The sequence below is a fragment of the Calidris pugnax genome, unplaced genomic scaffold (genome assembly GCF_001431845.1).
Source record: "Calidris pugnax isolate Ruff unplaced genomic scaffold, ASM143184v1 scaffold37, whole genome shotgun sequence".
Taxonomy (NCBI): domain Eukaryota; kingdom Metazoa; phylum Chordata; class Aves; order Charadriiformes; family Scolopacidae; genus Calidris; species Calidris pugnax.
In genome coordinates, this window is record NW_015090816.1 from 1,760,039 (window position 1) to 1,773,201 (window position 13,163).

General features: G+C 40.9%; 1 protein-coding gene across 11 annotated transcripts in view; it reads right to left on the reverse strand.

The window, feature by feature from the left end:
• The window catches only part of ARMC8 (armadillo repeat containing 8), a 79,891-nt gene that overhangs the window by 12,309 nt on the left and 54,419 nt on the right, over positions 1 to 13,163 (reverse strand). For all 11 annotated transcript variants that reach the window (XR_001411701.1, XM_014939716.1, XM_014939718.1 and 8 more), the window contains 5 exons: positions 7,601 to 7,801; positions 4,802 to 4,897; positions 3,595 to 3,677; positions 3,217 to 3,298; positions 653 to 739 (listed from right to left, as the gene is read on the reverse strand). Coding sequence is in view for 10 of the 11 variants with exons in the window: in XM_014939716.1 (XP_014795202.1) it covers positions 653 to 739; positions 3,217 to 3,298; positions 3,595 to 3,677; positions 4,802 to 4,897; positions 7,601 to 7,801 (549 nt within the window). In the remaining variant the exon portion in view is untranslated. The remainder of the gene's footprint in view (positions 1 to 652; positions 740 to 3,216; positions 3,299 to 3,594; positions 3,678 to 4,801; positions 4,898 to 7,600; positions 7,802 to 13,163) is intronic.

The window sequence follows — 13,163 nt, forward strand, 5'->3', positions numbered from 1 at the left end:
GAAATACAGACATTGCAGAACTCAAGAACAGATATCCTGTGTCATTCCTTCAGAACAATAAAACCCACAAGACTCAGCTATGGTGGCATTTTCAAGATTACAGCAGTAATTCTTTAAGACACCGGATCATATTGCCAATTATCAGTTTGTTTTCTTCTTGCTTATGAATTTTTTAGGTAAGTAGACAAGTAAAAAACTCCAAAATTTCATGACGACTACTTTTTAGATACTACATTTAACTATTCAACCACATTTAACTGTCACAGCACTGTAAAAAGGTATTTTTTTATTATTCACAAGCTATCAGTGCTACAGTCTGCCTAATGTGGCAGCTCTAACACTCCCAAGCAGTGGCTACCAATGAAGACACTTTGATGCTTATTGAACAATTATATAATGTAACTTTTGTCTATTACCCCTTGACTACTTTTTAGATACTACATTTAACTATTCAACCACATTTAACTGTCACAGCATTGTAAAAAGGTATTTTTTTATTATTCACAAGCTATCAGTGCTACAGTCTGCCTAATGTGGCAGCTCTAACGCTCCCAAGCAGCGGCTACCAATGAAGACACTTTGATGCTTATTGAACAATTGTATAACGTAGCTTTTGTCTATTACCCCTTCTTGTGTGTGGGGAAATACTCACCTCCTTGCTTGGAGAGAATTCCAGAAGAAGATTGCATAGCGTGGAAGATGCTACTACGAGAATTTCGTTTGGAGCATTCTGTAAAACCTGCAGTCACAAAGGGGAGAGCAGGGAACCTCCGTTAACAAAGCAGGATGACAAAGGGATAATTTTGAAATGGAATAGCTGTGCCTATGCTGCACTTTGATATTCTGTACTTTAGGAGATGCTCTGATGCCAGCAGCGCAGATCCAGACCTACTCATTCAACTCAGTGTGATAATACGCATCACACGACAGGCTGGAGCGAGGCAAAGTCACTTCACAGAAGCCAGATTTGAGAGCTTTTAGGTCCAATTGAAAAGAAACAGATCCCCTCTGCAACACGTACATGTGCTGGCAGCTGGCATTTGGCTCTGCAGCCATTCTCTCAGCAGAGAGCAGGCCGTGTCCTGCAGTGCACCTCTGGGGCATGGTCTACAGAACAGTGGAAGAAGCTCCAGGAAGAGCCTCCTCAATATTTCTCTACACAGCAAATTTCCTCACGACCATCCTTTCAGACAAGCAAGTAGCCTGGAACAAGTTCCACTCTCTCTTATATGTGCCTGGATCTCCAGCGGGACCAATCCAGGCCATTCTTAAACCCAGCATCTCCCTTGCATGTTCTGAGAAAACTCAGCGAGAAGACAGGCATGGAGGATACAACTGCTCCTCCAGCAAAGACTGGGGGAAGCAGTTGTTCTGAACCACTTTTTATTTCACAGCAGTGAGCAAACTGCAAATATGAACAATTACTGCATTTACAGTGGCTTGCACTGAACTACACAGAGGTAACTCATATAATTTTAGACATTATTCTTCCATGGCTTATACAGATATATACGCCTGGGGAGAGAGGAAGGACTTACATAGTGATTAATCTAGACTGAAAATTAATTTATTTTTAATGGACTGGGCACTGATGAGGCCCCACCTTGAGGGCTGTGTCCAGTTTTGGGCCCCTCACTACAAAAAGAGACATTGAGGGGCTGAAGCAGGTCCAGAGAAGGGCAATGGAGCTGGTGATGGGTCTGGAGAACAAGTCTTGTGATTCCTCACCACAAAAAAAAAAAGATATTGAGGTGCTGAAGCAGGTCCAGAGAAGGGCAATGAAGCTGGTGAGGGGTCTGGAGAATAAGTCCTATGAGGAAAGGCTGAGGGAGCTGGGGTTATTCAGTCTAGAGAAAAGGACGCTGAGGGGAGACCTTATTGGTCTCTACAACTACCTGAAAAGAGGGTGTAGAGAGGGTGAGGATATTAAGAAAAATTTTGACACTGAAAGGGTTATCAAGCCTTGGAATGGGCTGCCCAGGGAAGTGGTTGAGGCACCATCCCTGGAGGTGTTCAAAAGACGAGTTGACATAGTGCTTAGAGACATGGTCTAGTGATGGGTTTTTTAGCAGTTAGGTTGATAGTTGGACTAGATGATCTTAAAGGTCCCTTCCAACCTTGACAATTCTATGATTCTATCATGAAACTGTAGAAAAAAGTAGGCCCATACTTTAAGGCCTCTAATTCATGCAAGCAACATAAAAGGCTGAAGAAGTTTCTTGGCCTGCAGCCAACAGGATGGCCAGAGAGTGTACTTCAGCTAGTGAGTCATGGTTTCTTAATTGCATAACTTGTGAGAATTAGAACATCAGCAGAACAGAGAAAGTCATGCCTGAATAAAATGTCACCGGGTAGGTATGCCCACCAGGCATCCACCTTGTACTGAAATATCTCTATCTACAGAAAGGCACACAAATTGAACAGACACCATATCCTCCTTCAGTGGAACATAACACCTCAGTAGTTGAGACTTGACTTTTCTCTACTTACCTTCATTAAAGGTTTCCATACAGCATGATCCTGAAAACTTGTCCTGAGTCATTTCATGTGACTCTCTTGGCAATTCTCATGGATGTCAATACTGCCCAAGCTTTCAGGCTTCTTACTAGCAGCCTTTGTTCTCCATTTTCAAGGTCTAAAAGATGTTGAAACTGAGAAATTAGTTTATCTATCTGCACTTAATGACAGTCACGCTACAGGATGATATGTACCTTACACACTTTGATCTCATGTTTTAATCTTGTGGATAATTGCATTATATTGAAATGTATTTTTTTAAAGGTCCTCCAGCTTCAGTTTTAGAATCTCCAATGAGATCTAAGACGTAGACAATAACAGGAGAAAATGCAAATCTAAATTCTCTTGTTGGGCTTATGGATGAAACCTGAACTGTGCCATCTAGTCTGAGCCTGAAAGTAAAGGATGCATAGTCCTTCTAGTGCCCTATGTAAACTTCAGGCATGACTTAGCCTCACTCCCCCATCACTTAAAGAAACAAAAAACACAACCTAAAATCAAGCATGGATCACAGTCCTCTTTGCTGCTGCTTGGCTTTTGTTGATTGATGACTCTCTTAGGAGAAGGTCGTGGAATTTTGATTTCTAGGTATATTTTATTATGATTCTACAGAAAGGCACACAAATTGAACAGACACCATATCCTCCTTCAGTGGAACATAACACCTCAGTAGTTGAGACTTGACTTTTCTCTACTTACCTTCATTAAAGGTTTCCATACAGCATGATCCTGAAAACTTGTCCTGAGCTGCTGTACAGAACGGGACAAACTGTGCAAACATCTATAACAGAAAAGAAACCCTCATTGTGAAACCCACACACTCACATATACACTACTGCAATATATACATTGCTTCTACACAGAGAGCCAGCCTGGAGTTTGATAATTAGTAGACTGTAAATGGCAAAAAGGAAGTATCATACCAGTCCAGGATAATTCTCCTTCACCCCCAGTAAATTTTCCAGTGGTAGAAACGACTTCAGATTAACTTTTGAAAAATTGTCAGAAATTCTAACAAGTTCAGCACTAGACTTTGATAAGACAAAAGCATTTGTATGAATCAGAAAAGCCTCCTACCTGACTGCAGCTAACCGCACCTTGATACTGGATTCAGACAAGCCATTAACAATACGGTCCATCATATTTTCTGTCTCAATGATCTGAAGCAAAAAGGAATTAATGTTATAGGAGTGAAATAGTATGAGCATTCATGGTTTGTCAGGTTTTGTCTGCAACGTTTTAAACATTGCATATAAAAACCCTAGCTAAAAACAGCAGGCCATATTCTCTTCCCAGATTAAGCAGAAAGTAGCATGTATCTGCATACAATTTAGAAAACCATCTACATATTATGCTCCACTACTGCTTTCAAAATGATTTTATTGATCAGCAAGGAACAAGAAGGTTTTTTTTATATATATATATATGAATGACACTTAATGCTGTATTAAAACAAAAGAGTGCATGTGTGGGTGAACACAATATATACAAACTACGGACTGGGGACATGTGGTAGAGCTATCTGGAAAAAAATAAGTAGTAGTTGATAAACCATATTTAGTCACAGCCAGCACAAGCACTTAAGAAAGTTAATACCAAGGTGAAAGATGGCTTTTGTATAATAAATCAACTTTGTCAAGTACACACACCCACCACTAATTAAAAACAATGCTTTGATATATAAAAGAAGAATTGTTACTAGCAACTAAAGAAGTTCATCCTGCAACAAAACAGAAGTTTATGGGTTTGAATTCTAGAGATCCTGAATGGTTCCTCCACTGATAAACCTTTCTGCTAGTTATCTTTTCAACACTGTGTTTTCCAGCCTCCTTCTTCTCCACATCTTTTTTCCTTCTGTTTTTCCCCTTTAAGCAGCAAATAAACTCAGAAAATTTCCCCACCTCCTGTACTTGCCACGTTTGACATAGCAACTCCACACTTCATTTAAAAACATGCCACTTTTAATCATTCGTTGTTTAATTTTCCTCCCTTTCCACACATAAATTTTTAACTATATGACTGCTCCAATCAGCCAATTCCTTTCCTGTGATGTTTGAAGAGAATTTGTTCTCCTTCACACCAACTCCTTTGTTATGACAGTGCAAGCCTCCTCGGTCACTCCAGAAATCTTGACTTTGTTTCCCCAATATGACTAGACATTCCAGGGTTTATTTTTGAAAAAGCATTGGTTTTATAACAGGACACATGACAACAAAGGCAAATTCTTGCACTGCTTTTCAGTCTGTCAGCTACATCTGATTGCTAACATTTTTCACAGGCTCACCTTTTTTCGGATATCTTCATCATTTGCTCCCAGGGAAGCATAGAGCTTGAAAGCAGCCTGGCGCAGCTCATGGGCGTGCTTCAAATCATGGTCAAGCTATTCAGATAAAGCACAGATATCAAATTTAGACACTGAAAAATTACAAGTGGGATATTCTTATTTGTTGTAAACTAGTGCTTATCTACTGGGGTTTTCTCTACCACAGCCAGGGCAGCCAGAAACAAAAAGGAACTGCTGCTCCATTGCCTGATGTCTACATTGACCAACTGAACACAACCACTGAAGGTAATAATATGGTTAATTTCTCTGCTGAGTTACAGCAGATAAGTAGGTCTGCTGAGATAAGTCAACTTAAACAATTTGAAGCCAAACCACTTCTATAAAGTTATGACTCTATCCAGACTACATTCAGGCAAAAAACTTTTCTTATTTACCCAACAGAAACTTAGAGGATGAAGTCAGAAGTGAAAAAATTGGGGCAGAATCAAAGGAAGTTTTATTAAGAGAAATGAAGCAAAAGAACTCTGGAACCTAAGACAGTCTCTACATCACAGGACCTCCATCTTAACCTTAAGGTAGATGTTAACTTCCAACTTCTGCTGTAAAGGCACCAAAGCAGGGTGCCAGCTGGCTATGAAGTTTCTGGAAGGTAACTCCTCCACACAGGTGCCAGAGGGGTGAAGTAAGAGTGATGCACCACTGGATACGCTGCTCACAAACTGGGAAAAACTGCTTGGGGGGGATGATAATCACTGGGAGCACTAGCTATGGAGATCATAAAATTGTGGTGTTCAAGCTCCTGAGAAAGACACGGAGCAGAGCACAGAGTCTTGACATCAAGAGAGCAAACCTGGAGGAGCACCTTGGCTTGTTCAGCCAGGAGAAGAGAAGGCTGAGCTCAGACCTAAGAGCAGCCCTCCAATATCTACAGGGAGAACATGGAGCCAGACTCTTTACAGAGGCGCACAGCAAGAGAAGGAGAGACAATAATTAAACTGAAACAGGGGAGGTTCTTACTGGATATAAGAAATAGAAATTCACTATTAGAACAGTCAAATTTTGGGGCAGATTGCTCAGAGAGGTGGTTTAATCTCCATTCTTAGCAGTTTTCAAGAGCCAAGTGGACATAGCCTTGAGCAACCTCATCTGAGCTCAGCATGGACCCCGCTTTGAACAGGAAATTAAGACTTTCAGATCTTCCTCATTTTCTTTCCAATGAGAATGATTCTATGATTCTGACTGCACTCCAAACTCCATACCAAAGGATTCCACAAAACGATGCAATATTTAAAAGCCTACACAAAATGCCAGAAAAATGCTAGCACTAAGCAGCAAAGCGCTGAAATAAAAGAACTGTCAAAAATTAAGCTGTATGAGTAATTCTTTCTGATGCAGCTGTATTAGAGCAGAATGTATTATATCATTGTGAAAAATATTGAAAACAGACAAGTAATCTGTTTGGCAGAGTCCTCAACTCGTGCAGTTTTTACCTTACAGGGTGTAATTCAAGGCATTTGGATTCAAAGCAAGCACCCTGGCTTCCCAGCTGACTGTTTTTACAGACTTTCTGCACACTCAAAGCAATGTCATAATATTTATAACTGCCCCACTCACATTTGGAACCTAATCAGTTTTTGATCCTACAGCCATTACTCCCCAATCAGCTGCTAAACTTCATTCTGCTTATTTAAATTTATACTGCAACTACTTTTTTTTTTTAAATATTTTCATTTAAATAGAATTCAAGGCAGCTCTATACGTATAATCAACCCCGTTCTATAAAAGTCTGAGAAGTGAGTCTACCTCTTGGGCCACTTTCAGAGAAAACCCAAGGCTCTGTGATCTAGTTTTTTGGGGGACTTTTCTAAAAATCAGACTCAGAGGGAAAGGGAACAGGCAATGGATATTTCCTTATGTGGGATATCAAAACCATCTTGCTTCTGAGGCTGATTGATCCACTAGTGCTTTGGAAAGTGTATGCAAATTGTAAAAAAACCATGTTCAAAGATGAGAACTCCTAGTACAACACCTATGAAACTAAGTCTCCAAGGTATATCTGGTTTCTGTTTATCCAACCTCTTGCAAGTGCAGGTAACTAATAATATGAAACGTTACACAAAATCCACTTGTTTTTCTGCTTAAACAGAACAGAGCTATCTCTGAACTTAAGATTTTTCACAAAACTGACCTAAGGATTTAAATTGATTTCTCAGCACATGGACTATTATCTCTTATGAAGCTGAAAATGCACTGAAGCCTTTTAAACTCTGCAATGGAGAAACATGATAGATGTCTCATTCTGGGTTATCTCTTATGAAGCTGAAAATGCGCTGGTTAAGGTAAGCCTTTTAAATTCTGCAATGGAGAAACATGATAGATGTCTCATTCTGGTACTTCTGGAAAATGTGATGAAACTTGGTGAAGTTATATTAAACTACCCATGGCCCACCTCTATCTTGGGTTCTGGAAAATGTGATGAAACTTGTATGGTGAAGTTATGTTAAACTACCCATGGCCCACCTCTATCTTGGACACAGACTAGCAGCATCCTTCTTACAGGAGTCCAGATATACACAATGATTTTTGGTTGGATAATACAGTCTCCAGAAAAAGCAGTGAGTGAGCAAAGACTTGTGGACTACATGCATCAGGAATCAAGTCCTGATGGACCTCTGGTCACCTTTCTAGTGAGGAACTCAGACATAAGGTTTAAAATAGAATATAAAAGAAATATCCTGAGCCCATTTATTATTGGTTTTGCACATCTGCAAAGCTTCAGAACTGGGTAAGAAAACATACCCTCTTGATATCAGTGATTGCACTCACGGAGCTGGGATACTTGAAGTAGTCAGCAAGCATGACAATGAGGTGGTCGGTGATGCTGGCAATCCTCTGGAGCTCCACATCTGTTTCAATCAAATAGGCCAGCGTTTCTGCCCCTTCTACTCGCTCCTCCAGCAGTCTTTCCTTACTGCACATCCGAACCAAACATGGCAGAGTCTGAAAAGTTAAAAAACAAGCAAACAAAGCCACCATTTAGTGCAGCTAAATCCATAAAGAAGCTCACAAAAAAAAATAATTAAAAAAAAAAATCAAACAGCTATCCTAGAGCAACTCTCAACAACGTTCTTTAGATGGTACCTTTAGACAAAACAATTTTAGTGGTTTTAAAGACTACAAACACAGAGAAATTGTTCGGGCGTTACTAATTACACAGCAGGCTACTTTCAAACCAACTTCTCATGCAGTCAAAATTAGTCCGTGTGAATGCAATGTTTAGAAGTGACCATGGTGAAAGTTTCGCAAAAGCTTTAAAAAAAATAATCCCCTCAAGAGTTCATATTTGTACAGGTTTGTTCTCACTCCACACAAGAACCAAAAGTACCCACGCTGCCCTCAAGAAGGACTTGACCCCTGTTCCTCCTTTGTGATCTAGGATTGACTAATGCAGTGAAAAATAATCCTGGGGCTTCCTTGACCCATGCTGGCTGCCAGGAGCAGCAGGGAAGGGAGGACCCTATTGGGTCAACCAGAAATGAAGTCCACTTGGAAACCAGGTCCATTCTGCTTTACCCTGACACACACCCCTACCTTGGTAGGGTAACACTTTTATCATACTTGCTCTAAATATTAAAAACAATCAAGTCTTTCTTTATCTGAAGCTCAATGAAAGGCACTTCACCCTGGAAAGACCAGTTCTAGGACTCAACACCTTCACTCAAGCCTCTCTGAATGTAAGTATGAAAATAGATGAGGAATAATATCAAGGTTTTTGCTTGCATTCCTCCGCTGACTTCAACAGAACTATGCGAGTTAGAAAACATTCCTCAGAGTTATGTTTTGGGGGACCTGAAATAACATCTAACCACTGACCATTCAAATGGTTAAATAGATCAATATCTTCATTCCATGGGTAAGGAAGCAGAGTTACAGGACTTGCCCACTTTGATTTAAAAAGTAGATACCACAAGGATTAACATCTAATCCTGCACCTAAGCCAGGGAGGCAAAGCACCTCCTCTCTGTGTATCCATCACTTAAGATATCAGATAAGACTTTCAGCCTAAACAGTTGAAAAATGGTTGAAACAGCAGACACACCTAAGGACCTTCTGCTTTCTTAGCAAGTTAGGCAGAGCTCTTTAAAAGCGAAGACAGCTGCTGAGGGTTAGTAAATTTAAGCAGCTCTCAGAAATCTCCTCATTCCAAAAGTGACATTTCTAGGACCCCTGCAAATTTGTTCAAAAAATTTTCTTTAAAACCTTCAGTCATTTAATTAACTTTTAATCTGTAATATTCACAACCATAACCTAATGATCAAACATCACCAGATTAAATTACCAAACTCACATAAGGTCTATTAAAGCATGAGACAAGATGAACACAAGCTCTCCAAAACCAACATTCAGGTTGATGAAAAAAGAATACAAGGAATTCCATGTCTAAACCACAATGATATTATACTTCCCAATTCTTTCCAAGGTCAAATGGCCTGACATGAGCTATTTCTTGGAATTCAAGGGCTAGATATCGTTAAGTCACTGGCTGCAAGCCCCCAAGAAACACAAATGTCATAGCTTTCAACTTTTAGCAATTACATCTGTTTAAAATTAAACAAAATCAAGAATTCTGAAGGGCACATTTTAACTGTTCCATTAGACCTACGGGTCAGCACCATGTAATTAATACAGAGGAGTAGGGGACCGTATTAGGGTAGTAGATGAAGAACCACAAAGCACACCTGACCTTTTGTGGTCATCAGATAGAAGCCTGAAAATGGATTGTAAAGATGGAATACTTAATTCACATGGTATCACTGGGATGCATCACGGTTATCTGGACAAATGGTCACTTTTATTATTAGAATTCCAGAAAAATAATTTATCTTCCAAGCAAATCCATTATTTATCAACCTCCTCTGCCTTCTCCCAATACTAACTGATTTTATTTTTTCATGTTACAAGCCAACCCACTGCTCAAGCTGAGCAATGAAAATAAATCAAAAACATTTTAGAAACACACATCCCTGACAGCCCTCCAACCAAAGAAAGTTTGATAGCAAAGGGTCAAAGTTCTCTTCAATAATTTCTGAAAACTAAAGAGGATATTGCTTCGTTTTAGTTCACAAGAGGTCAAACAATTTGTAACTGGATTTACCACAGACTGAGACAGTGTGTTATCTTAAAACTATGAGCTCCTGGAGTGACCCCAGAAGAAGAGAAGTAGTTATATGAGTTGTTAACAAGAGGGCATGGTTCCATGTCTTCCTTGTGTCCTTGCTCTTCTGCCTACTCTCAAGTATTACAACAAATTTTAGTCCAAAGTTTAAACAATTTATTTGCGCAGAAGGGGCTTCTATAAGAAAGTGCTCCTGTTGCTACAGGCTGGCAAACACGTGGTTTGAAAGGCCTGCCATTATCCATCCAGCCCGTGTGGCAGGGCATCTGTAGCTCCACACAGCTGGCAGCCAACTACCAGCAATAACCTGCCTTTGCCTACAGCGGTGGTTCCCCCATTTCTTCTCCCCAGAGCAGAACAGGTCTGGAACCTGCACATCCCGACCAGGGCACGTCCTGGGGTTAAGCAGAGAGGATTTCTGGAGGGAGAACATTTTCAAGAGAAGAATGAGGTTTGCAGGAGCAAGGTTGGGAGCGTGGAATTGTAGCCCTCAGTTTGCAGGTGTTGTAGGCAGAAATAAGAGAGGCAGGGGAATTAGGAGTGTCAATCAGCTAAGTAGGAGAACGATGGAGAGGGATGCAGCTTGGCTTCCGTACTTGCAGTAAGACCAGATGCCACTCACCAACACTGGAATGAATTGCATTTTGGACTTACTCGTGTAAAAAGACAGGAGGGACAAGCCTTTGCCTCAGCCAACATATGAAGTTTTCATCTGTCATTACCAGGGATGACGGATATTCTGGAACCTGCACATCCCAACCAGGGCACGTCCTGGGATTAAGCAGAGAGGATTTCTGGAGGGAAGACATTTTCAAAAGAAGAATGAGGTTTGCAGGAGCGAGGTAGGTTGAGAACGTGGAATTGTAGCCCTCAGTTTGCAGGTGTTGTAGGCAGAAATAAGAGAGACAGGGGAATTAGGATTGTCAATCAGCTAAGTAGGATAATGATGGAGAGGGATGCAGCTTGGCTTCCGTACTTGCAGTAAGACCAGATGCTACTCACCAACACTGGAATGAATTGCATTTTGGACTTACTCGTGTAAAAAGACAGGAGGGACAAGCCTTTGCCTCAGCCAACATATGAAGTTTTCATCTGTCATTACCAGGGATGACGGATACCAAATTCCCCTAACAAAAGCTGTAGATATGCCAGACTCTACTGCCATGGACACCGAAAGGAATGAATATGTTTCTCATGTAAAAAGACAGGAGGAACAAGCCTTTGCCTCAGCCAACATATGGAGTTTTCATCTGTCATTACCTGGGATGATGGATACCAAAATCCCCCTAACAAAAGGTGTAGATATGCCAGACTCTATTGCCATGGACACCGAAAGGAATGAATATGTTGCCTTTCACTGAATTTCACTGAATTTTTAGAGTTGGAAGGGACCACAGAGATCATCTAGTCCAACTCCCCTGCTGAAGCAGGATTGCCTAGAGCTTGTCAGAGCATGTTACTCAGGAGCATCCAGGCGGGGCTTGAAAATCTCCAAAGAAGGGGACTCCACACCCTCCCTGGGCAGCCTCTTCCAGGGCTCCGTCACCCTCACCGTGAAGAAGTTTTTTCTCATATTTGAGTGGAACCTCCTATGTTCCAACTTGTGCCCGTTGCCCCTCGTCCTCTCACTGGGAACCACTGAAAAGAGTCTGGTTCCCTCCTCCTTCAACCCACCCTTGAGATACTTGTCAGCATTAATAAGGTCTCCCCTCAGCCTTCTCTTCTCCAGGCTAAAGAGTCCCAGCTCTCTCAGTCTCTCCTCATAAGGGAGATGCTCCAATCCTTGAATCATCTTTGTTGCCCTTCACTGGACTCTTTCCAGTAGTTCCCTGTCCCTCTTGAACTGGGGAGCCCAGAACTGGATGCAGTATTCCAGTTGTGGCCTTACCAGTGCAGAGTAGAGGTAATATGTAAGAGGCCTTATTGCAGTATCTCAAATACAACCTACCCTTTCTCCAGCATTACCAAAAGGCAGGACTTAGGGACAGTTCTTGACACTCTGGTGAGAGTTCACTTTAAAATGTAATCTAGCAGGAGGCATCAAGGGTTTGCAACAGTCCACAGTGAGAAGAAACTCATCAGTAGGCTTTGGTGGTGAGAAGTACTTGTTGCTTGAAGCAGTACCCAAATCCCTGCGCAGTGCCCCAGACTCTCAGCACATGCCATGGTCACGCACACACTTAGTAGTTGTCTGTCCTCAAGAGGATGTGAACACCACAGAGGGGCCTTCCCAGCCAAAGACAAAGAACTCCCATACAAAGTTACTGGCTCCCAGATCACACATCACCAAACCCTGACAACGACTGCTTTGCTGATTAGACCCTTCACTCACCCGACTCACTCCAAGAACACAGCTCGTCTTCTCAATCCCCCAACAGGGGCACGTATGGGGAAAACATTATTTTTGCAGCCATTTAAATTGCATTTCCTTACGTCTGAACTATGTGTTGTTCTCTGGAAGGAAGGATGCTAAAAGCACACTAAAAGCTTTGGAGTCTGCCAGACTGCTACAGTAATTATCAAAGAATGCAAACATGTTTTCTTATTGCATTATTACGGTAATACTTCAACAGCTCATGGAGAAACAAGCAGTGTTAGTAATATTAGCTCATCTCTGGCCGACATGCTTGCTCATCAACAGCCTGTTTGTTTTTTCCCTTTTGATCAGCTGTAGAAGTGTAACTATTAAGAAATTACATTCCTATGGTATTTTATGAAGTTTCCTTTTCTGAATTTCCATATAAAGTCACATGCAGTATAAAAATCAAATCCAGTATTTCATCATGACAGCTGCTTTTTTTTTTTAATATCAGATTTCCCTAGCCAAAGTATGAAAAAGACAAATGTACAAAAACATTGTGAAACCTGAGAAATCATCTGCTTGTGACAGACTCCACATATAGATTGTGCAAGTATTCTGAGGGTAGTCTTGTGAAATAAGCTTTTGAAAGACAAACCAGTGCCACGTTCATGTACAGAGACCGAGGCAGCAATGTTGTTCCCATGTTACTTACAAATGGTTACTGAAATGATTATAAACTCAAATGGATGCATGTCAAAGTCTGGCATTTTTATTCCTGGACACTGACCTTTTAGTAGGATTCATAATTTACAACTTCTTTAAAAAGCCACGTCACTATAAATACTTAAAGACACAAAGGGAAAGTAGGGAACTAATTTTTTAAT